The sequence below is a fragment of the Vanacampus margaritifer genome, chromosome 9 (assembly GCF_051991255.1).
Source record: "Vanacampus margaritifer isolate UIUO_Vmar chromosome 9, RoL_Vmar_1.0, whole genome shotgun sequence".
Classification (NCBI taxonomy): Eukaryota; Metazoa; Chordata; class Actinopteri; order Syngnathiformes; family Syngnathidae; genus Vanacampus; species Vanacampus margaritifer.
Genome location: NC_135440.1, coordinates 3,248,206 through 3,272,101, shown reverse-complemented (window position 1 = coordinate 3,272,101; position 23,896 = coordinate 3,248,206). Strand labels below are relative to the sequence as shown.

General features: G+C 39.5%; 1 protein-coding gene across 2 annotated transcripts in view; it reads left to right on the top strand.

The window, feature by feature from the left end:
* Positions 1-23,896, top strand: part of LOC144057714 (CUB and sushi domain-containing protein 3-like) — a 566,138-nt gene that overhangs the window by 82,940 nt on the left and 459,302 nt on the right. For both annotated transcript variants that reach the window (XM_077575584.1, XM_077575583.1), the window contains exon 3: positions 10,710-10,822. In XM_077575584.1, coding sequence (XP_077431710.1) covers positions 10,710-10,822 — 113 coding nt within the window. The remainder of the gene's footprint in view (positions 1-10,709; positions 10,823-23,896) is intronic.

The window sequence follows — 23,896 nt, the reverse complement described above, 5'->3', positions numbered from 1 at the left end:
GATAAGTGTCCAATATTGAAATGTTCATCTCACTGATGGTAGCATGTCCCAGGTTGTGCATTAGCTAATTACTTTTTCCAACAATTTGCTTGATGCTTCTGTTGCCAAAGCAACTCCTGTCTGTGAATGGCAGTGGTGAGATAAGAGTTCTTTGTTCTTCCAGGTAACATCTGGTGTGTGTGTGTGAAAATCTCTGGCTCAAAGAATGGTATTTAATGCATCCATGATCCACGTAACCCCATTAGGGTTGCGGGCGTGCGTGAGCCTATCCCAGGTGCCTTCGAGTGAGAGGCAAATGAACTTGTTTCTAGCCAATCATAGAAACAGTTTTTAATGCAATCCATGATAAGAGGCTGTCAAATGTCAGCCTCTCATTTTAATACAAAATGACAGCCCTCCATGTATATCCATCCATATTAGTGAGCCAAGCCACATAATACTGTGGAACATTGGAGCTGGAACATCTCAGAACTCGTACAAATCGGACTTTGACCCCTCCAATAATTGAAAAAAATGTCTTGGAGTTTGACCTCATTCTCGGAGTCCAAACACCCAAGCAAAGTCAAACGTACCTTGAACGGGTAGCCAAGCCGAGCGATGACGAATGCACACGTCACGATTGTCGAGACGAGGCACTGCTCATGTCAAGGCAGAGCGTGAACACTCACGAAGGTGCTCCGGCTTTCGTGAGTACATTTTGACTTTTTCCACGACTAATTTTCTTTGCCATGGGCCAAAAGAAAGACAACATTGCCAGTGGTAGCAAAGAAAAACAAAGTGCTACAAACCACAGTGGGTTTAAAGAAGGAGATAATCACACCGTTGTATAGGAATGGGAATCGAAAACCGGTTCTTGTTGGCTTCCAGTGCTTCAATTCTTTGGCATCGTTTGCCGTTTTTAACGATTCCCTAATTGGTTCCGTGTGGGACAATGACGTCACCAAGCGCGCAGCATTTCCCTGCGTGTCAAGCAACAAACATGGCGCCACGATAGAAAGTTTAGTGACATTTTATAACAAAAGCCAACAACAGTATTTGCAAATTGGATATTTTATCTAAGAGAGGAAACACTACCTTTATGCAAAAGGATTTGCATATAGCATGCGATGACTGTCTGTCGTGTTTGTGAGCGCTCCGGAGGACTCAACCCAGCAGCAGCGCCGGCAATGCAAGTGTCCTCTCCTATCAACACTGCAGGTAGAGACTATATTAGCGCTCGTTTGCCGTTATCTGAAACGTGCCGTTAGTAACTGCTAATGTTAAAGCCCGTATTTCACTAAACTGAGTCTGCCTGCGAGGTAAACGCCACTGCCCGTGAAGAGGAATACATTTATTTTGTCCTCTTTGCGTGTTCCAAAAATTTGAAGACAGATTTAATGTAAGAAAAAACACCTTTGCAAGATGATTTATTAAAAACCAGAGATCTCTGGACATCGTGACAGGCTCCAAACATCACATAACAGGTGGAATTTCAGAGTGCCGAATGTGTCTCTTCCGCGTGTAAAATGGCTTCTTATAGTTAAACAGACCGCCTCTCTTTCATTTGTAGACAAAACATACTCTCTGGGTACTTTTCCGTGAGCGATGGCGAAAACAGAGTCAGGGTCAGGGGTGTGTGTTCAAGACAGATTCTGTTCTCAAGGACCAAATGTGTTTTCGCACAGAACGCTGAGAAGGAATTTTTTAGACCAAACAATTTACCAGCTTAGGTTAAGGTCAAATTATACTGAGTTCAACATTACCCCACATCTACAAAACATTTCGACATGGTTAATATAAAGAATTAAATTGTTAATAATGTATAACAATGGTTAATATATGGAAATAAATAATTTAAATGTTACTAATAACTAACACCCGCGAGTGTTGTTTTTTTCATCAGGGTTCATTCAAGGTTGCAAAACGTGCAACGAGGTACAAAAAGAACTGTGACTTAAAAGCAACACTCGCTACCGCCACACACTCTGCTCATAGGCAGCTCACGGGAGTCACTCTCCAGTCTACTGGCTGCCTCTGTTTTGACTGAGGCAGGAAGGAGGAGTTTTTGAGTTTTCAGCAAATTCGACACGTTGAATCGGCGGCGGGGCATTTGATCACTGTGATTGGCTGTTGCACACGGGGCAAGAAGAGGAAGCGACACACGCGGATAAGCAGTACTGATGGAAAGCCTGGACCTTTTTTTCCCCCTCATTTTGTGCATCGTCACCCTGTTGTACCCTCTGCATTTGAACGTACAATGTCTGTCTGGACAGAAAATTGCCCTTTTTGTGTGGTTTCTCCTTATCTTTGCCTTTGCTGCCTTAATCTTCATACAATCAAAAGAGCGAGCGTCGACAATGACAGCATTATACGATACTGTGCAAAAAGACGGAGGGTTTCATGCACGTGGGAGGACATCGTGAGAAAAAAAGTAACCGGCATGCGCTGAAGGTACTAAACAGTCGGGGTCGGTGCGGTCATGTTGTTGCGCTGCTCATTTCGAGTCAGAGCGTGGACACTCACGGAGGTGCTCCGACATCCGCGCGTACTATTTTAATTTGCCCACAGAAAGACAACAGTGCCTTTGGCAGCAAAGAAAAACAGAAAGTGCTACTAACCAGAGATGGTAAATACTGACATTTACACTATTTCCTATGGGAAAAATTGTTTCGGAGGTTGAACAAATCGGACTTTGAACACTTCACAGGAACAAATTATAGGTACCACTGCATATCGTTTAACTTGTTTGGGAATGAGGCAGGGACCTGGGTGGCGAGGTGTTTGCTTCCTGCCCGGGCACCATGTTGATACTCCTCCTGGGTGTGTACACCTTGCCAGTCCCAAGCCTGGATAAAGGAGGAGGGTTGCGGCAGGAAGGGCATCCGGCGTAAAATGAAAGCTCCAACCCTATATGGACATTGACAGCACCAACTGTCGGCTGCAGCGACCCCACATGAATAAGTGGGAGCAGTTCATAGAAGAAGAAGAAGAAGAAAGGAATGAGGCAGAACACTTGACTTGGTGCAGGGGGTGTAATGTGATTTTGGTGAATGTGATTGAAGTGCAGACAGACAGATTCTGAGCTCCACAGACGTGTGTGGTGGAAGTCATCACATTTTATTCATAAATATGACAACACCGTACACCGAACCCTCTTTATCATTGTATAAATCAATCAATTTAACACATCGTTATTATCGCCATCTTTATTATATATCTAAATATAATATGGGGGGTTGGGTGGTGACTGAATGGGGGGGGGGGTTCACACATGGACATGTACTATTGGGGTGGAATGCGGTCAAGTGCCCACTTCACAGCAGCGATCTGTTTCATACACCCATGGATGTCTGCTTGTAGTTCATTATAAACGTACTTTCCACTCTGACTGTTGAGAAACAATTGGTTGGTAGAATGTGCCATTCAATTATTTACAGCGTTACACTCTGGGTCCCTGAAGCTATCAAGGGTTGTGAGCTTACGTGGCACTTGTAGACTTGTAGACGTGGCACAACGGATTTGACAACAACACATTTGTAAATTCAAAGGGAGCCCACTCTGCCTCTTGGGACACACGCACACCCAGTCATAGTAAAGTAAGGGCATCAGACTGAATTTCTAAATGCACCCTAATTAATAAATGGGGAAAAAAGTGTCACTTGAACAATTGTTAGGATAACTTACCACATACATGCTGTATGACAAATGTGAATTTGCCGCTGTTCCTGAACACCAATCGTGTCTTGTAAAAGTAAAAGAAAAAAATGTCACGGTTCGCGTGGGGTGGAGGAGCCAAATTCAGAAGAACCATGGCAAGGCTAAACACAGCAAAAACACTAACAGGGGTACTGGGTAAAACTTTAAATACAAAAAAAAAAGTTCTGAAAACACCAAAACTCAAAGTAACAACAAAACACAAGAGTGGTGACAGCAACAATGATCCAACAAAGACTGAACGAAACCAGGAAACTAAGGCCCCGTCCAGACGGAAGCAACGCCGGCTTTGTTCCTCAAACAAATCTCGTACACACAGAAACATTTCAAGACTTGTGTGTGTCCAAAAGAAGACACTGAGGACGGCTGTAATGTATATGCCAAGTCTGGAGTGGTGTTGTAGCGCAGCCACAGGGAGTTAACGAAAAGTGTAGAAGAAGAATCAGCAAAGAAGACAAACACTTTTTTTTCTAACTTTATTGCAATCTACAGAACAAACATGGCTTTGCATGTATCAAAACGACATGAAAAAGACGAACACAGAAGTGACAATGGCGGGTGATTCAAGTACACCGCTTGTTATAATAAGAAATATTTTGCTGCAAAAGTATAAGCAAGCTAAGGAGGCTGCGCAAAACGACTATGACACAGCTATCTGCCATTGCTGTTGACAGACTGATGGTTTGCGCGCAGTCACGCGAGAATTGGCGCATATGTCATCAATCTGCAACAATGCGTCGTCATCGATCTGCAATCTGTCAGCACTGGAGAAGTATTCTGCATATGGTGTTCAGACGGCTGCGTACACCGGGGTGCGTTTTGAAATCTTTCCATTTTGGAGCCCGGTTTCAAAAGTGATCGGTTTCAAGCCCCGAAACCGCGCCATCGTGTGGACGAACAGCCTAAACGGTAAGAAACTTGTGAGGATACATTGAAACTGGCTTTCGTGTGGACGGGGCCTAAATACAAGCCAACTGACAACGAGAGACACCTGGACTAGACACAAGTGGAACAGATTGACGAGCATTGGTGCAAACAAAACAAGCAAGACAGGACACAAAGCCAAAACAACAAACCTAAGCATGATACACAAATCATAACAGTACCCCCTCAAGAGACGGGTCCTAGACGTCCCAAATAGGGCTGCACGATATTGGAAAAACATGTGATATTATTGCAATATTTAACATGTCTCTAAAGAAATTATAATATAATATATAATATATATATATAATATAATTGTCTAATTAAATAAATAAGCTTTAAATGTGGAATATGAGCAGACTATGTACAGTAATCTGAACTAAACATTGTAATTGAGGCTATATTTATGAAGTGCAAACACTTAACAAGTATTATCATAAACATGTGAGGACCACAAAAAAAAAAGCATTACTATACTCCTAGTTATTTAATTCAAGCATAACCATGGGTAAGTGACAACTATGAATTCAACGTTACAGTAATCATAAAAAACAACACTGCTTAGTAAAATTATTCAAGGTTTTTTGCCAAGAAGACCAGCATGTTTGCCCAGTTTTAAGTATGTATGGAAGTATGCTGGCATGTAACTACATTTGCCTGAGGCAAGTTAAAAAGTCTCTCGGAGGTTGAGGTGCTTGCAGGTATACAAACTGAGGTACTTTCTGGCAAGCTGGAAGTTTTCTCGTAAGGTGTGACGCTCGCAAAACTGTCATTAATGGTTATCGATTTGCTATTTTACAACTTGCCTTCACGTTAGTAGTATTGGGACTCTGACGACGGCTGTGTAGATTGGTTGTGCTTCCTCTTGACGTAGCCACTGTTCTTTGACATCACTTGCACAGTACTTGCGTCTGTGACAAGTCATCTCTCCTGAAGCCGAAGTAGCCCCATATTGCAAACGTCCTATTTTTTTTTAGGCACAAAATAGTTAATTGCTTTCATCCTCGTTCATTTCTTTCTCTCCCGCGTCTGCTATTTATTTTTCCTCCATCCACGGCTGTGGAGTTGCTAACAGGATGCCTGTGGTCCGCTCCAGCCAACAAGAGAGCAGTATCTAGGAAAGTGAGTGATAATGCGTATTTAGGGTCGGATCTGATTGGTCGAACTTGGATAAACGCAAATGTGTGCAACGAAGCATTCAGTACCATTAAAAATAAATAAATAATTGCATGTGCCATCATCGCGATGACGGTATTTTTTTGATACATTTTGCAGCCCTAGTCCCAAACAAAAGTCAAACATTGCAGTGGGGCCAGGAAGTGGGCCTAGGGTCTTGTCAAAGTCCTTCTGAGCCGGACATGCGCTACCGGAACAGGAATGGGTGGCGGCCGCAGGACGTGCGCCGTCGGACCAGAAACATGGGGCTGCAGTGGCTCAGGTGAAGAGGCCCGGGGCTACAACGTCACAGGCGAAAAGGCCCGGGGCTGCAGCGGCGCAGGCGAAGAGGCCAGGAGCTGCAGCGGCACAGGTGAGGAGGCCAGGGGCTGCAGCGGCACAGGTGAGGAGGCCAAGCGCAGTCAAGCCAAGCAGCGTCCAGCCAAGGACACCCAAGCCAAGTACAAGCCTGAGCTCAAAGGAGGCGAAATACTAGAACAGCCCCAAACCGCTTTGCCTGTGCCGCTGCAGCACCAAGCCTCAGACTCTCGTCTGCTGCAGCCCCGGGCCGCTTTGCCTGTGCCGCTGCAGCCCCAAGTCACGGATTCTCGTCTGCTGCAGTCCAAAGTCACAGATTCTCGACCGCTGCAGTCCCAAGTCACAGAACCTCGTCTGCTGCAGTCCCAAGTCACGGAACCTCGTCTGCTGCAGTCCCAAGTCATGGAACCTCGTCTGCTTCAGTCCCAAGTCAGGGATTTTCGTCTGCTGCAGTCCCAAGTCCCCGTCCTGGCTCCACAGTAGCCTCAATTCCCTGTCCCGGCGCCGCTGCAGCATCAAGTTTCATCGCCGGAGCCCCTGCAGCACAGAGTCTCATCGCCTGAGCCGCTGCAGCACCGAGTCTCATCGCATCAATTGTGACAGACCCTGACCCCTGTTCTGGTGGCATATGACTCACTGCCTTCTTCTGTTCCACGTCCGACAGAGCATGCCATGCGATCGTCTTCTGTTCCTGGTCAGGCGATGCAAATCTCGCGCCCACCCTCTGCTCCTCATCTGGCGGCGCAATCCCTGCGGCCGTCCTCTGCTCCATATCCAGCGGCGCAAGCCTTGCGGCCGCCATCGCATCCAGCATCGAATTCGCCACCGGCGGCACACGACGCACCGCTTTCTTCTGCTCCTTCTCTGGCGGCATGCACCCCGTTGCCATATGGCTCCTGGTCCTCGTCTGGTGGCTCACGGACCGCTGCCGCCTTATGCATCTGTGCTCCCATTGGATTAGAGTACAGAGTCCATATTCACAAAAACGAGTAGATTTTTGATGAATAAACAGGGACAAAGATTGACTGGTTGTTGACTTGGTTTTGTCTTGCAAATGCTTTTTACCTTTTTGTGATGCACACAATTTTGAGTTTCGTCACAATAGCATTCAACTTTGAATGTATGACAGCACATTTCATCCTTACAGTTTAGTATGGGAAATGCCTGCTTTGTGTTTTTGGCTGCATGCTGTACAGTAGTTTGGACAAAGTGTAATTATTTACTACTTGGATCAACCCTGTGAACGGTGCTGTAATTAGAAACTCTATTGAAGCTATAAATACTCTACATTTCACACACACACATTGCAGCTACAATTTATCTGGTTGACTTTTGAGCAGAGGTTTGGTAATACAAGCCCCCCAAATTAGCAAGAGAACATGACAAAGCAAGATAGCAATAATGTGAAGGAGACATTTTGTTTCATGCACAAGTTCTGTTCATGCTACACAAGCTGACTTAGAGGAGTGGAGGGTCGATAGAACATCAGCAAGTGGTGCTGAAGAATGGCCAGCAACACATCTTGTTTACGATGTCGTGAAACTAAATGGATTTGTTTGGACCTACACCTAATTTGAAATGCAGTAATGAAGCAGTCTGTTACACCGGCCTGTTTTCACTCACCATCCACCAATAGGAAGGATTCTAGCATGTGTTTGAATTGTCTAATGACCATGATATCGCAGGTGGAAAAATGGCATGCATATTAAATGATGCTGTGTTTAATTAGGCACTTAACAGACACTGACTTGTGGGGCAAGGTATTGACTATTTGAAAGTGATGGCTAATGTGTGTACTATATATATATATATATATATATATATATATATATATATATATATATATATATATATATATATATATATATATATATATATAGTTATGTGTTAATTCTTTTGACATTTAATGTTCACCCTCCTCTTTTTCTAATCAGTTAATTACTTGAATAATTTAAAATGAAACAAGTATGATCCCAATATTTTGACATGAAAAAATATTCTTAATGTCAACATTTATTAACCGCTTGTCCTCACAAGGCAGGGGGCGCTGGAGCCTATCACAGCTGGCTTCGGGCAGTACACTCTGAACAGGTTGCCAACCGATATATATATATATATATATATATATACATACAAACCCAATTCCCAAAAAGTTGGGACACTATACAAATTATGAATAAAAACTGAATGCAATTATGTGGATTTGCCACATTTTTATATTTTATTCAGAACAGAATATAGCAAACAGGTAAAAAGTTTAAACTGAGAAAATGTATCATTTTAAGGGAAAACTATGTTGATTTTAAATTCCATGGTGTCAACAAATCTCAAAAAAGTTGGGACAAGGCCATTTTCACCACTGTGAGGCATCCCCTCTTCTTACAACAGTCTGCAAACATCAGGGGATCGAGGACACAAGTTTTTCATGTTTAGAAATAGGAATGCTGTCCCATTCTTGTCTAACACACGTCTCTCTAACTGTTCAACTGTCTTGGGCTTTCTTTGTTGCACCTTCCCCTTTACGATGTGCCTAATGTGCTCTATAAGTGAAAGAAGTGGACTGCATGCTTGCCATTTCAATACCCGGATCCTTTTCCTACACAGCCATGATGTAATTGGTGCTGCATGTGGTCTGGCATTATCATGTTGAGAAATGTAATCTTCTCTGAAAGTGATGTTGCCTGGATGGGAGCATATGTTGTTCTTGAATCTGATCTTTAGAAATGGCTTCTTCTTTGTACTGTAGAGTTTTATCTGGCAACGGCAGCTGGCACGGTGGATTGTGTTCTCCCACTTTTTTTTCTGGAAGTATTGCTGAGCCCTTTCTGTGATTTCCCTTACAGTAAGCATTCCTGTTTGCCAATGGACCTCATTAGTGGTAACTGGTCTTCCAGCAGTTTTTTTTTGGTGTAATTGTGTAAATGCAATTGACTTTTCCAGCCTCTTATTGCTACCTGTCCCAACTTTTTTTAAGATTTGTTGGCACCATGAAATTATATATATATATATATATATATATATATATATATATATATATATATATATATGGCAACCAGTTCAGGATGTACCCCGCCTACTACCCAAAGCTAGATGGGATAGGCTCCAATATATATATATATATATATATATATATATATATATATATATATATATATATATATATATACAGGGTTGGAAGGGTTACTTTTAAAATGTAATCCATTACAGTTACAAGTTGCCTGCTAAAAAATGTAGTTAGTAACGTAATCCAAGTAACATAATATTAAAGTAATGTAAATGGATTACTATTGGATTACTCCAATATTGAGTATGCTCATGAAGACAAAATAAAAATAAATATCACCACAATATATATTCTATACAATGTGCCCCTGCTATTTGCGGGTGATAGGGATCCGAGCAGCCTACAAATAGCAAAAATCCTTGTGTAATTAAAAATCATGTAGGCTATTGATTGATTGATTGATTGATTGATTGATTGAAGGCCATATGCTGTTTTCAAACTGTCACTGAAAGCAAGCACACCTCACAGTTTGATAGATAGATAGATAGATAGATAGATAGATAGATAGATAGATAGATAGATAGATAGATAGATAGATAGATAGATAGTCATCCAATGAGGATGACGATGTGTGACATCAACTGCAAAATAAACTTTTATCCCAGTCACAAGTTTAGCCGTGCATATGTTGTGTATGATGTTTAAATAGTGAATTGGTGGGAAGAAGATTTGTTTGAAAGGTGTAAGCGGGCAAGCTAGCAAGAAGCTACGGCGCGTAGCATGCCGCTGAACTCTCAGCTCAAACATTCCGTTACTCCCCAAGCTTATATATAATATATAATAATAATATATTATATATACATACACACATACAGCGCTCAGCATATGAGTACACCCCCTTTTTTATTAAATATCTCTGTGAACATCTGATCAATTTCCAAAATATTGACAAAATTTTTTCTGTAGAATGTGTGCTTAGCTAACAGCATGAAAGTAAGGTTGATAATATAATGCATAATCTTCAGTTTAATCAAATTAACTAATGCAAAAAATGTATGCATCCCCCCCAAAAAAAAGAAAAAAGACCAAATCTCGTATTTTCTATTACCTTGACTTTTATGGATAGCTAGGCCTGGGATTAACAAGTTGTCAGTCTTTTTTTCGGGGTCTACTTATTTGTGCATAATGTTCTAATAATTGTTAAGAAAACTACTTTTTTGTGTGTACTTATGAATAAATCTTGTTTGCAATCAATGGCCCACATTTATGAGAGTATTTTGTAGTATAGTATCCCATAAAAAAAAAATCTTGATTCTGAAATTAAAGTTGAAGTTAAAGTTAAAGTACAAAAATGTTGGGGTGTACTCATGTATGCTAAGCACTGCACTTTTTTATTTTAAGAAAAAACACTGTCTCTTTGTAAAATAAATTATTGGAACTGCACCACTTTGTTTTTACTCTGTGGATGTGCAAGGATTTTCAAGGGAACACTGATTTTGTGTGCTTGTTTAATATACTAAACCACCAATATTTCTCTGAGCCTCGCAGATTATATCTTTGATTGCATGCATGAGTTGATCATTCTTTTAACAGAGTCTCTTTTTTCTACCCATAGGTTAACAGGATTTAGCATCCCTCCACCTGTTACCAGTTCTGGCTCAATTTTTTCACTGAGGCTTACCAGTGACTTTGCAGTAAGTGCTCACGGATTTAAAGCATTCTATGAAGGTAAGAACATTATACATGTCTTCCATTGACAAACTAGTGTCAGCAAATATGGAATTCTTGTGTCTGTCATTTTGCGGAAATACATCATTTAGCATAAGATATGTCGGTTATGTGATTCCTGGAGGGCTTCCTCTGTTAGTTATAAAACCATTAGGTACTTCAATTAACTAAGTTAATCTCATATTCTACAAATCAACATCCCTCTCCCCTAAAGTCCTGAACTTTTTCTGCCACTCCAGAGGTGCATCTGGAATTGCATGGCAGATGGCAATGGGAATTAGTTGAACTAATGGATGCACCGAGTATGTGGGCTGAAGCTGAACTGAGTGCAGATCTGTCTAAATATGAATTGTCCCTCTGTGGCCGTCTCGCCTGACCATTTTCCTGTACACTACATTTTCTGTACCCTTTTTCTTGTCCCTTTTTTTTTTTTATTATTCTGTGTTGTAACTTTGGTTTGAATATAACAATGTATTTTTTTATGTAATTTCTGACACTTTTTATCCTTCTTTCCAGTCATTCCTCCAATATTATTTGCAACCTAATCTATTATTTTCCATCTCAGACAGGCTGACCTTATCCGTATTCTCAAAATACCAATTTTTCACTTTTACCCTCTGCTCATTCTCCAGCATGCCCTAGACGTGGCCGAAGTATGACCTCTGCTCTCTTCATCTGGCCATTGGTTATTTCCTCCTTTTCCTCCTGCTCTCTATATCTATCTCATTGCTTCGCTCTTTCTCCTGCAAATGTTGTTTTTTGGGAAACAAATACATTCTTTATCGTTACTTTGCTCTGTAAATGTGGAGGTTTTTCATTTGGTGGTGGTAAAGTCGAACCAGAGTGCTCAGTTTCTTACATCTATCATTGCTACATAACATCAACAGCATATTTTCAAAGCATTTTCAGTAATATTAAATTAAATGAAAATGTATTCAGTTTTCATTGGTAAGATGAATTAGTAATACATAGATATATGACCGAAATGGTGTAGTCAGAAGCAAAGCTTTTCATTTCTATGCCTACACCTCTTGCCCTACAAAACACAAAACAATACAGATCATTGACATTAATTCAATATTATAAAGTGCCCAGTCACAACAACTCGCCTCAAGGCGCTCCACAATGGCAAAGCCTAACACAGTTGTTTTTGACATTTGACGGATTTAGGGGTTTTCAAACAGTAGGGATCCTCTGAGATTATATTCTTTATCTCTGACTTTAAACAACATCTGGATACTTTGTTGTAGCTGTCCATTTTTTTTGCCTTGTACGTAATCAAACTATCTTTTTAAATTTTTATGTAATTAACTGAATGCAGAGTGAATTAGTTAAACGTTTTTTTAAACTAATGATTCGTAAAGCTTTCTTTTGCAATTAGAAAATAGCATTTGTATTCGTTTTATATGTGTTTCTCCAAACCTATATATGGGACTACAAGTGAATACTATAGTATTTAAGGAATTTTGGCTTATGAAATATTGTGCCTGATAAAAAAAAAATAATGCAATCGTTGACATTTTCATTTTGATGTGGTTTGTATGCCAATTATTACTCTTGCTCCAGTGCATTCACAGTGTCAAATTCTTCCTCAATTTTGGTCTTATTTATTTATTTATTTATGTATGTATTTATTTTACCATTAGTAATTCATTCTCCACTGTATCCATGAGTTGTTTCAAGTGCTTCCTACTCCAAAATAATGTTGTGACGTCGGCAAATAAAACACACTTCAATGAAGTGGTGACTAAACATTAATTATTAATATACAAATTATAAAGTAAAGGTCCAAGTACTGATCTCTGTGGCACCCCAAATTACATTAAGAATCTTTGAATTTGCATTATTGATATAAAGATTCTTTTGCCATATTTCTAAATAACTTGTTAGGCAGTCATGGGTCAATTCTCTGATACCATACCTTTGCAACTTAAACAACAATAATTTATGATCAATGGTGTCAATTGCTTTTTGTGGATCCAAAAACATTCAGACTGTGTATTCATTTCTTTCTGTGGCATTTGGAATCTGTTCAACAAACTTGATCAGTGCAAATGAAGTAGCTTGGCTTTTTCTAAATCCATATTGTTGTTCACTGAGTTTAAAAAAATAATAATTTAGGATAAAATTATTTTGGATAAAAAAAATAATTTAGCCTTTAACTGTGATAAGAGTGATATGGGCATGTAATTGGAAAACACATGCTTGTCACACAATTTAAAAATTAGGATGACTTTAGCTATTTTCATTTGAGACAAATTCCCACCGTCAAGGACCAATTACATATACAAACTGGAGGACTAATAATACAATCAATAGGTTTTTTTTTTTAAATCAGAGATACCATATCCATTCCAATTAGATCTTATTTGCGAATTTATGACAATATCTATTATTTCTGCTTTATCAGTTTCTCTCATAAAAATTGAATGTGCATTAGTTTTTATGATATTGATGTTCACACCATCATTGGTATTTGGAGGTTGAATGCAGTAAGCTAGTGATTTCCCAACATTTACAAAGTATTCATTAAATTTGTCGGCTATCAGTTTGTTTTCCCTGACGACAATATCATTGTTTGAAAGAAGTAGCATGGATAATTTCTACCTGTGTTTCCCTGCTTTATAATTTTGTTTAGGACTTTCCAGATTGTTTTCACATTTGTCTTATTATTTTCCAGTTTTATTCTTATATTTATTTACATTCCGCTTCATTTGTTCGATGTTTTAGAAATTCCTTATATAAGAAATTCTTCTTTGAGTAAACATTTTTTAATATCTTTGTCATCCACGGCCTTTCTGTGTATTTCCTTTTTTTTTCCATTTTAGCCCAAGTGGACAATGTTTATTGTATAATTTGGAATAAATGGAAATAAATGATTAATATGATTGATCTATATCTTTATCATACATTTTACTCCAGTCGTTTTAAACTACATTTTTTTTTTCATTATTTTCAATTAACCTGTTTTTTAAAGCCAACACAAAACAGACAAATGATCAGTTATATCATTTAAGATTAAACCACTGGTTATGCATCCCTTATCGACATTTGTGAATTTATTATCAGCAATCAAAGTTATCCAGCTAAAGTCCTATACATTCATATGCCTGAAAATGTGCAATCCTCATGGACAGGACACACTGATTGAATCATGCATGTAATTTACTCAATTTCACTGTGCGTAGGTGAAGGACAGTCAAGGCCGATGCCAGAGGGAATCTAATTTCTCAAATATGTTGCAATGGAAAAAGTACCAAACCCAAAACATATAATAACGGTTACAAAGCAAGCCCATTGTTGAATTGAGATCTCACAGAATTGATTTCAACACTTTCATAGTTTATATAGCTCCACACTTCCAGAGTTTAACCAACACTTTTAAAACAGTGAAAATATTTCACACTGGGAGAGAGTACATTTTTAAATCACTAAGGAAAGTTACCTAACGCTACAAGAATAAACATTTAACTCTTCTTAGACACTAACTAAAAGTTGACGCCTAAAAGTCCTGCCATGACAGGGACTCGATCTGGCGCACTCTGGTGCAACCTTAACCTGTAAGCTATTCAGCCACAAATGTTTTGGACATTATTAATGCATTTAACCTCTAACATCGGCCCAAAGTCATTGTACGCTTTGCCTTGCCTGGTTGAAAGTCCTGCTCAGTAGTAGCAGAGCATCAGTCAGCACGTGGATCTTGTGAGGAAATATGTGCTGCTTGTGTGCACAAACACCAACACTCGGTCAAAAATGCATCTTCATCAAAGACTTAAAGTGAAATAAATAAGATAAGACTGATAAGTCTAGCACCCAACTACCTTATTTTGGTAATTCACATAACCCACTCATTGCCTGTGCAATGAGGATTAATGCAGGTCCACCTCTCACTCTTTCTCGCACGCACACACACACGCACGCACGCACACCCTCACACTTACTTAACTTTCTTGTTTGGTGCTCAGTCATACAGACTGGAGTATCTGTAGACCTTTTATGCCGGAACAGTTTGTCTGTGCAACAGTAGTTTTCTATACGGCCTCTGAATTTATTTGTATTATGATGAATACTGAACAGGCAGAACAAGATTTGAGAGGGGAGTGAAAGAGAGAAAAATAAAGAAGTACAAGACTATACTTGAAGAAAGATAGACAAATAAAACAAAGCATTATATGAATTTGGGCTGTCAGTATCAAATATTTTTACAATTGATTAGATCTAAATTGATTGTAAATTCAAGTTTATTGCAAAATACCTTTTTGATTGTGTGTTCTGGCACGACTGAGGACCCAAATGCAGGGAAGCAGGTGAAGCAAGGCAGGAGTGCAGGTTGGAATGAACAAAATTATTTGTTACTCCAAAACCAACAATATAGCAAGGGTACTGGGATCAGAGTCAAATTCAAAATCAACAAAGTCATAATAAAAATCAATACTGAAAGTAACCAAGAATGGGCATTCTGTCAATATTGATGGAAGGTCCGTCAATCTGTTGGTGATTACCGATTGATGAGAAATTTAGAAAAATTGACGGACTCAGCATTGCCGGACGTGTTTTTTTGTCCGTCACTGTAATCATCAATAACCGGGTCACGGACTGACAAAAAGAAAACATTGGCGGACGCCCCTTTATGTAATGTCTCTCAAGTAAGTTGAGAGCAGATGCTGGTTGGTTATCTCACCTTATTTATGCACACAAACAGGTTATTGGCCGTAACTGACACAGAAAAAAGAACAGCGTCAGACGAAAGTGCCAACACAAGCAACAATCTCCAATGTTTGCCTAAACTACTCCCCTATGTTCGCGCTCCTGCGCCCTCCCTTCCCGTGTGTTGCGTGATGCATTCACAAGCACTCAGAAATAAAACAAGAAATATATGTGCTACCAGAAACGGAATCTAAAATATTTTAGATTTGAATGTGAATTGCTGAATTAAATAATTGTATTGAAAAACTAACTTACTTACTTAGAAAGAGCAATCAATTTCAGATACAGCTCTCCTCTTTGTCCTATCAGCACCTTCATTTTTGAGCACATGACAAGGCTTTCCGGTTCTGCTAAACCTTTCTTTATCGTTTGCGGTATAAATCATTGGGTCAAGGTGCTTCCTCTTTCTAATATAGGAAAAGACGGTGTCATATCAACATATCATAACGCCCCATTGAGCTCATGCAAACCAGCAGTGAGCTAATCAGCTACTAGCTACATTTTTATTGCCTGTTAGCAAGACCAAGTTGAATATACATCTGGTTAACTTATAACATGAAAGTAAGGTTAATAATATAAATTAGATTACACGTTTTTCAGTTTTACTCAAATAAGGTTGATGCAAAAATGAGTACACCCCTCAACAAAAATGACTAAATGTAGTACTTTGTATGGCCTCCATGATTTTTAATCACAGCACAGCTTCTAGGCATGAAATGAACAAGATGGCAACATTTTGTTGCATCAATCTTTTTCCATTCTTCAAGAATGGCCTCTTTTAGAGACTGAATGCTGGATGGAGAGTGAAGCTCAACTTTTCTCTTTAGAATTCCCCATAGCTGTTCAATTGGGTTCAGATCAGGAAACATACTTGGCCACTGAATCACTTTTACCCGGTTCTTCTTCAGAAATCCAGCAGTGGCCTTATATGTGTGCTTAGGATCATTATCATGTTGGAAAAGTGCAAGACGACCAAGGGCACTGAGTGATGGCAGCATCTTTTCTTTCGGTATTGAGCAATACAGCTGTGAATTCATGATGCCATCAATGAAATGCAGCTCCCCGACACCAGCAGTACTCATGCAACCCCACATGAGGACACTGCCACCACCATGTTTCACTGTAGGCACCATGCATTTTCCCTTCTATTCCTCACCTTTGTGACGCCATACAGTTTTGAAAACCATCAATTACAAAAAAAAAATTTCTTGGTCTCATCACTCCAGAGTACAGTCTTCATCTTTGTCAGCATGGGCCCTGGCAAACTCAAGGCACACTTTTTTTTGTGCCTGGGCTTTAGGAGAGGCTTCCTCCATGGACGGCACCCATGCATGCCATTCCTCTGCAGTGTATGCCATATTTTGTAATGGGAAATAGTCACCCCAGTTTGGCTTTCTATTTTCTTAGATAACTGCAGCGAACTTACATCTCGATTTTCTTCCACCCTTCTCATCAAAAGACTCTGCTATTGAGTTATTAACATCCGTGGACAACCTGGATGTCTCTGTGAGATGGTTGCAGTTCCATTTTTTTTTTTTTTACATTTTTTGTACCACTTTTGCTCACTATTCTGACTGATAAGTAAAGCTTTGCTGATTTTCATCTAGCCTTCAACTTTGCTGTGTAAATTCTTTAAATTATTTTCTTTCTCAGATCTTGTGATATTTCTCTTCCATGTGCTATTGCTAACAGCATTAAATGGGAAACTGTTTTCCTTAAGTAACACCCCATTTATAGTCTACTGTCTGCTTGACACCTGTGTAATGAATTATGAGACTCAACTAGATGTATCTAGTCTAAAATTTGGGCCTTTTGGGCTTTGCTCCAGAGACGTTCTGTGAGGTGTACTAATTTTTGCATCACCCTAATTTGAGTAAAACTGAAAATTTTGTTAAAATTTACATTATTAACTTTACTTTCATGTTATAGGTTAAACAGATGTTATATAAATTTAGTCTGGTCATCATTTTGGAAATATTTTTTGTCTTCATTGACATATTGTTTAAAGTTAAATTTTATGAAGGGGGTGTACTCATTTATGCTAAAAAGTTGGGAAACTATACAAATTGTGAATACAAACTCAATGCAATAATGTGGAAGTGCCAAATTCCAATATTTTGTTCAGAATAGAACATAGATGACAGGTTAAAAGTTTAAACTGAGAAAATGTATAACTTTTAGGGAAAAATCTGTTGATTGTAAATTTGATGGTGCCAACAAATCTCCAAAAAGTTGGGACAGGTAGCAATAACAGGCTGGAAAGTCAATTGCACTTACACAATTACATAAAAAAAAAACAGCTGGAAGACCAGTTACCACTAATGAAGTCCATTGGCAACTTGATTGGAGTATAAAAAGAGCTTCTCGGAGTGGCAGTGCCTTTCAGAAGCGAAGATGGGTAGAGAATCATCAATTCCTCCAATGTTGCGCAGAAAGATAGCGGATAAATATCAGAAAGGTGTTTACCAGTGAAAAATTGCAAAAAGGTTGAAGTAATCATCATCTGCAGTGCATAACATCATCCCAAAGATTCAGAGAATATGGAACAATCTCTGTGTGTTAGGGTCAAGGCCGAAAAATCATACTGGATGCCCATGATCTTCGGGCCCTTAAACGGCACTGAACCGCAAACAGGAATGCTTACTGTATGGGAAATCACAGAAAGGGCTCGGCAATACTTCGATAGTGGTACCTCAGAGTTTGAACATAATTTGTTCCTGCGAAGTGTTCAAAGTACGAATTGTTCAACCTCCGAATTTTTTTTCCCCATAGGAAATAATGTAAATGCAATGAATTCGTTTCCAAGCTCTAAAAACAGAAAATTCCTATTTCAATTTATATTTATGTTTTTATACAGTACAGTACAGTATTTAAACAATAAAAATACCTTACCTTACCTGTTGTGGTGTGATGGCATCAGTGGATGATAAATGCTATGTTAATGCTAGCTTTAGTTCAGTGCTGAGTTTGTGTACTTTACATTGGGCATATTGTTAGACTACTAAGCGGTTCTTGCGTGCGTTGTTTACAGTCAGGCACGTTGTTGAACCGCTAAGGGGGGTCCTCGTGCCAGTATTTACAGAAGTAGTGACAGTAGTTACAACTGCGCGACAATCTCCTTCCTAATTCTACTGTACTGTGATTCGTAGCAATGTATGTTCTACTTTGCTGCCACTGGCACTGTTGTCTTTCTTTGGGCCGATGGCAAAGAAAATTGTCATGGAAAAATCAAAATGTACTCGCGAGTATGGAGCACCTCCGGGAGTATTCACGATCTGACTGGAAATGAGCAGTGCATCGTCTCCTACCGCAACATGAAAATTCGGCATTGCTCTGCTTCGCTCGGCTTCACTCGTTTACTCGTTTTCAAGGTATGTTCGGCTTAGCTTGCTTTGCTTGGGTGTTTGAACTTTGAAAATGAGTTCAAACTCTGAAGTATTTTTTTACTCAGATTTTTTGGTTGAAGTCCGAATTGTCCGAAGAGTTCCGAGACAATCAAACTCTGAGGTTCCACTGTGTATATATATATATATATATATATATATATATATATATATATATATATATATATATATATTGAAAGATTACATGTATTTTTGTAATCTTTTACGTGTTCAAATATATCATAAATGAGAACGATGAAGAAGTTCCTTGCAAGTTTTTATTTTATTTTAGAAGCTTCTAAAAGACACAGAATTAAGCTCACTCAAAAATGGTGCAAAGCTCCAAGTGTGTGTTTTTAATAGTGAATCTTCAGCATCTTTATAGAAAAGGTTTTACATTGTGACTTGTCCCCGCCCTCCTTTGAATCCTTAGCAGAGTTGTGATATAAAGCAGATACAAGTTTCTGACAGAGTTACTTCCAGACTTTGGATAATTAATGTTGACAGGCTTTGCCCTTGGAGAATTAGACTTTACAACCTGATGACCAGAAACTCTGACAGTATTTTAAACATACCCTTCCGATAAATCAACAGAAACCTTTTAACACATTCCTTTCTCACAGAAAGAGAGAGGACAGAGTTCAAACAAAGTTCAAAGAAATCATTATCACATCCTTATTCATCTAATGATTGAATTAACATAGTAATATCTATATCTACACATGTATAACTAAATTCAAAACAGTTAAAATATAAATTGAAACAGTTAAATGTCAACATTCCTTCAATTGGACTTGAAAGAGTTCAAAATAGTAATATCTATATCTACACATGTATAACTAAATTCAAAACAGTTAAAATATAAATTGAAACAGTTAAATGTCAACATTCCTTCAATTGGACTTGAAAGAGTTCAAAATAGACATTTAACCTTAAAAAACAATCATTAGAGAAAAATTCCAGCAGGATCTTCATCGGATGTCGCGACAGCGGAAATGGTTGGAGAAACAACAGATTCCACCATCATAAAAGAAGACTTGTTTTGTACATCCTGTTTTTCAATAGCTGTGGTAATAATTCTTTGACAAAGAGAACGAATACATGGAATACAACACCCGCATGAGGTTAAAAAAGCAGCAAATACAGCAACAGATATCAAAATTGAGGAAACTAAAGTTTTATAGCGGCCAAATACATCCATCCAATTATCCCAAATAGTAGTATCTATACCAGAATGCTCTTTCATTTTCTTATTAAGTGTCTGGAGTCCTTCAATTGCTATGTTTAAACTTCCATCCGGTGCAGTGTTATTCGGAATAAACGTACAACACTCCGCCCCCCTCTGCCAGCAACATATCTAGTGCAATTCGATTTTGGAATGCCATCAAAGATGTGGCAGCTAACTGGCCGTGTACAGCCTCAAAACCAGATTGAGTCCAATTTCCTAGCCTTTGGACATTATAATGTACATAATTAATTCTATCTACGTTTTTGTTAATGGTGCACCACCAGCAAATTAGAGATTCAAATCCTGAGGCTATTTGATCAGCTAATTTGTACTCATCCGGCACTCCTCGTGGTACCCCAATTGCATCTATGTAGGTGGGAACATTTTGCCCTTGCCAAGAAGATCGTTTGATTCTCTGAAAAGAAGGAGAAGATTTTGGTTCCCAAGTATCAATCATTTGTAGAAGGTTATCAACAGATGTGGGGAAAACTTGTACTGGCAGAAGGAGGGTGATGAGCACAATATCCTTTCATATTAAAAGGTAACTTATCAAATATTCGATTATCACCACAACACCACCAAATGTCAGCTCGAGATTGAGGTTGGAACTTTTGTCATTTAATACATGAAAAATTACCATCCGCAACTTTATTTGAAAATATTGGTTTAGTGGTCTGCCAATTTACGAGTGGATACACCTTATCCCATTGAGAGCATTTAACATTGGGGACAGTTTTATTCATAAGTTCCATTACACATTGATCCTCTATTTTAGCAGGGATTACTCGCAATAAAGGTCGTGGTCCCACGCATACTACACAGTTTTCGCCAAAGGCACGCGCTGCTTCGTTCGCCAGCAGTAGCCAATTGTTACTGCCGCCGGACAATCCTGTTGTAGCACGAAACCACTCAACTACACCATCAATTGGTACACTAACAGCTTCTACCCCAGTCTCCATTGTGTATTTAGTCATTTTTGGTTGTTCTAACTTACTCATAGTTTTATCTACACAAACTAAAATTGGAAAATATGGATCAGCTCCGGAGAACCATGCCCATAACAATAGCCCGAAACAGGAGGTATTATTTAGAGTTACATTAGGTGGCCGCATATCTCCATCAGGAAGAGCAAAAGTCAATTCAAGTTGACCTCCAATTTTACGTAGCTTTACCCTTTTGCTAAAGAAAATTGCCTCCACGCTTGATCCCGGTGGCCAGTATCGTCCGCTCTGGGTGGTTATAAAAGCACTCCAGTCTAGTCGTAAAACATGCCCTGTCAAATACCACCAGTACTTAACCCAAAGGCCTCCTTTCGTCTGCCTCCCTCTTTTAAATCCCTTCAAAGATTTAATGGGAATTTTAACAGAGGTGTTCGTGTTTGGGGCAACTGTCACAGCAATTGAGTTATTATAAGTCCAGGATATGATCCAGGGAATGTGTGGGGATTTAATATCTCGCTTAACACGATGTGTTGTAGTTACATTCAAATTAGCATCTAGGGGCTTCCAAAAGTACCAGATTGGCATAACAATCAATATGAGAAAAATTGTCGCAATGTAGCAGCTGGTGGCGTGTTCCCGCTTTGAAGCCATCTCGTAATGAAGTTCTTTGTTGAAATACAAGGGCGTTTGTCAGGTTTTTTTTTTTTTGTGAAAAGGGCGTTGTCAGCTTCTTTCAGAACCCTGGTCAACTGCCAGAGATCCAAGGATTGGCCACTGGGATTATCTTCCCAAAATGTGATTCAAATGTGAAATAATGCTGCCCGGAAAAGGACACTTGACTCAATCTCCATTGAACGACATCCCCCACGAGCAGGCAGCTGGATACTGGGAGCAGGCGTAGTTTTCCAGTTGAATCTGTCAGATGGCTCCCACTGGTGGGGGCGTTGAACCAGATCCAGCGGGCCTCGTGGATGACAGGTCGTACCACGTGTCCCCCTTCTTATGCAAGCGCACTGGACAAGACGTTCTCTCCGTCACTTTGTGTGGTCCAGTCCACCTAGGAGCACACCATTTGCGTTAAGTGACTTTTAACCACACATATTCACAATTATTTATTTCTGAAGGATTATCTGGTTGTTTATTTGTTAGCTTGGAGAACGTAGATACTATCTGTTTAAGTACTGGAGGTCCTGCAATGTGCGACTCTCCCAGCGGAACATTAGGAGCCGGAAATGGTCTGTTTGTGTGACCTTCAAACGGAGTCCGGCCTTTAGCTCAGTTTAGTGACATTCGCACATTCATCAATGCAATAGAAAGAGCTTGTAGCTAGTTCAATTTTGATGAGGCCAGTGCTTTAGCCAATTTTTCTTTAATATTTCTATTCATTCGTTCAACTTGTCCTTGAGATTGAGGATGGTATACAGAACCAAATGTATGTTTTAGCCCCAATGCTTTTTCTACTTCCTGTAGATGTTTGCTTTTGAAATGGGTTCCATTGTCTGATCTAATTTTTCTGGGGAACCCATGTGATGGTATGTAATGATTAATCAAATGTTTTACCACGACCTCTGCTGTTTCAGATTTGCAGTAATATGCTTCCGGCCACCCGGAAAAGGAGTCCACTATTACCAACAAATATCGGTATCCTTCCACTGGCTTTATCACATCAGTGAAATCCATTGAAATCACTTGTCCTGGAGCAGTCACTTTCGGATCGTGAGTGCCAGGAGGAGGTTTAGATGTAGGCATACTGTTGAATTTATTACAAACACTGCAGTCCTGCAGTTCACTTTTAACAATTTGTCTCATGTAAGGATGCCACCAGTTGCTTAGTCGTCTTATTGTTTCCTCTACACCAACATGGCATATTCTATGGGCTTCAGAAATTAGAATTTTTAATTGTTTCTGTGATGGGATATATTTACCTTTTCTCCGCCATATACCTGCCCCATCTTTGTGACCCCCTCTTGACAGCCAAACACTCTTTTCCTGCGGACTGGCTTTCTCCTGCCACAGCTTGATTGTTTCCGAAGTTATTTCTTGTCTGTCTCCCAATTCACCTTCGCTCACCGTCAATTGAAGTGTTGGGTTGTACCGCTGCTTGTTTTGCAGCCTTGTCTGCAGAATCATTTCCTACTGACACAAAATCATTATTTTTCGAATGTCCTTTACATTTTATCACAGCTACTGCTTTTGGCAGTAGTAAGGCGTCTTTCAAATCAAAAATGTCTTGATGGTGTTTGATAGGTGTCCCTGAAGCAGTCATGAAGTAATTTATTTGCCATTCTTTGATGGCTGTATGCACAACCACATGCGTATACGCAGAGTCAGTGTAAATGTTCACAGTCTTATATTTTGCTAATTTTAATGCAGTTGTCACAGCCACTAGTTCTGCTCGTTGAGCTGACTGAGGCCCTGTAAGTCTCTCTGCCACTTTTAGGTCAAAAGTTGTTCCAGTCATCTGTGTTAAAGCAAAACCTGATTGGAGTCCTTTATTGCCCTTGAAACAACAGCCGTCCGTAAATAACGTCAAGTCTGGGTCGTCTAGTGGGATGTCGTAAAGGTCATTTCTCAGTGAGTTGTCTTCCAGAATTCGCTGAGTGCAGCAATGGGGTTGTCCCTCCAACATGCCATGTTAATCCCCTCATGTATAAACAAAATGTGAGGTTGTGTCAAGACTGATTCAATCTTTCTCTGTCGTCCCCCTGTCATAGTAAATGCTTGGCTGGTTACGTACTGCACTGTACTATGTGATGTACGTACTGTCAGCGGATGATGTAACACAATATGAGATGTTTTTTGAATCAAGCGAGCT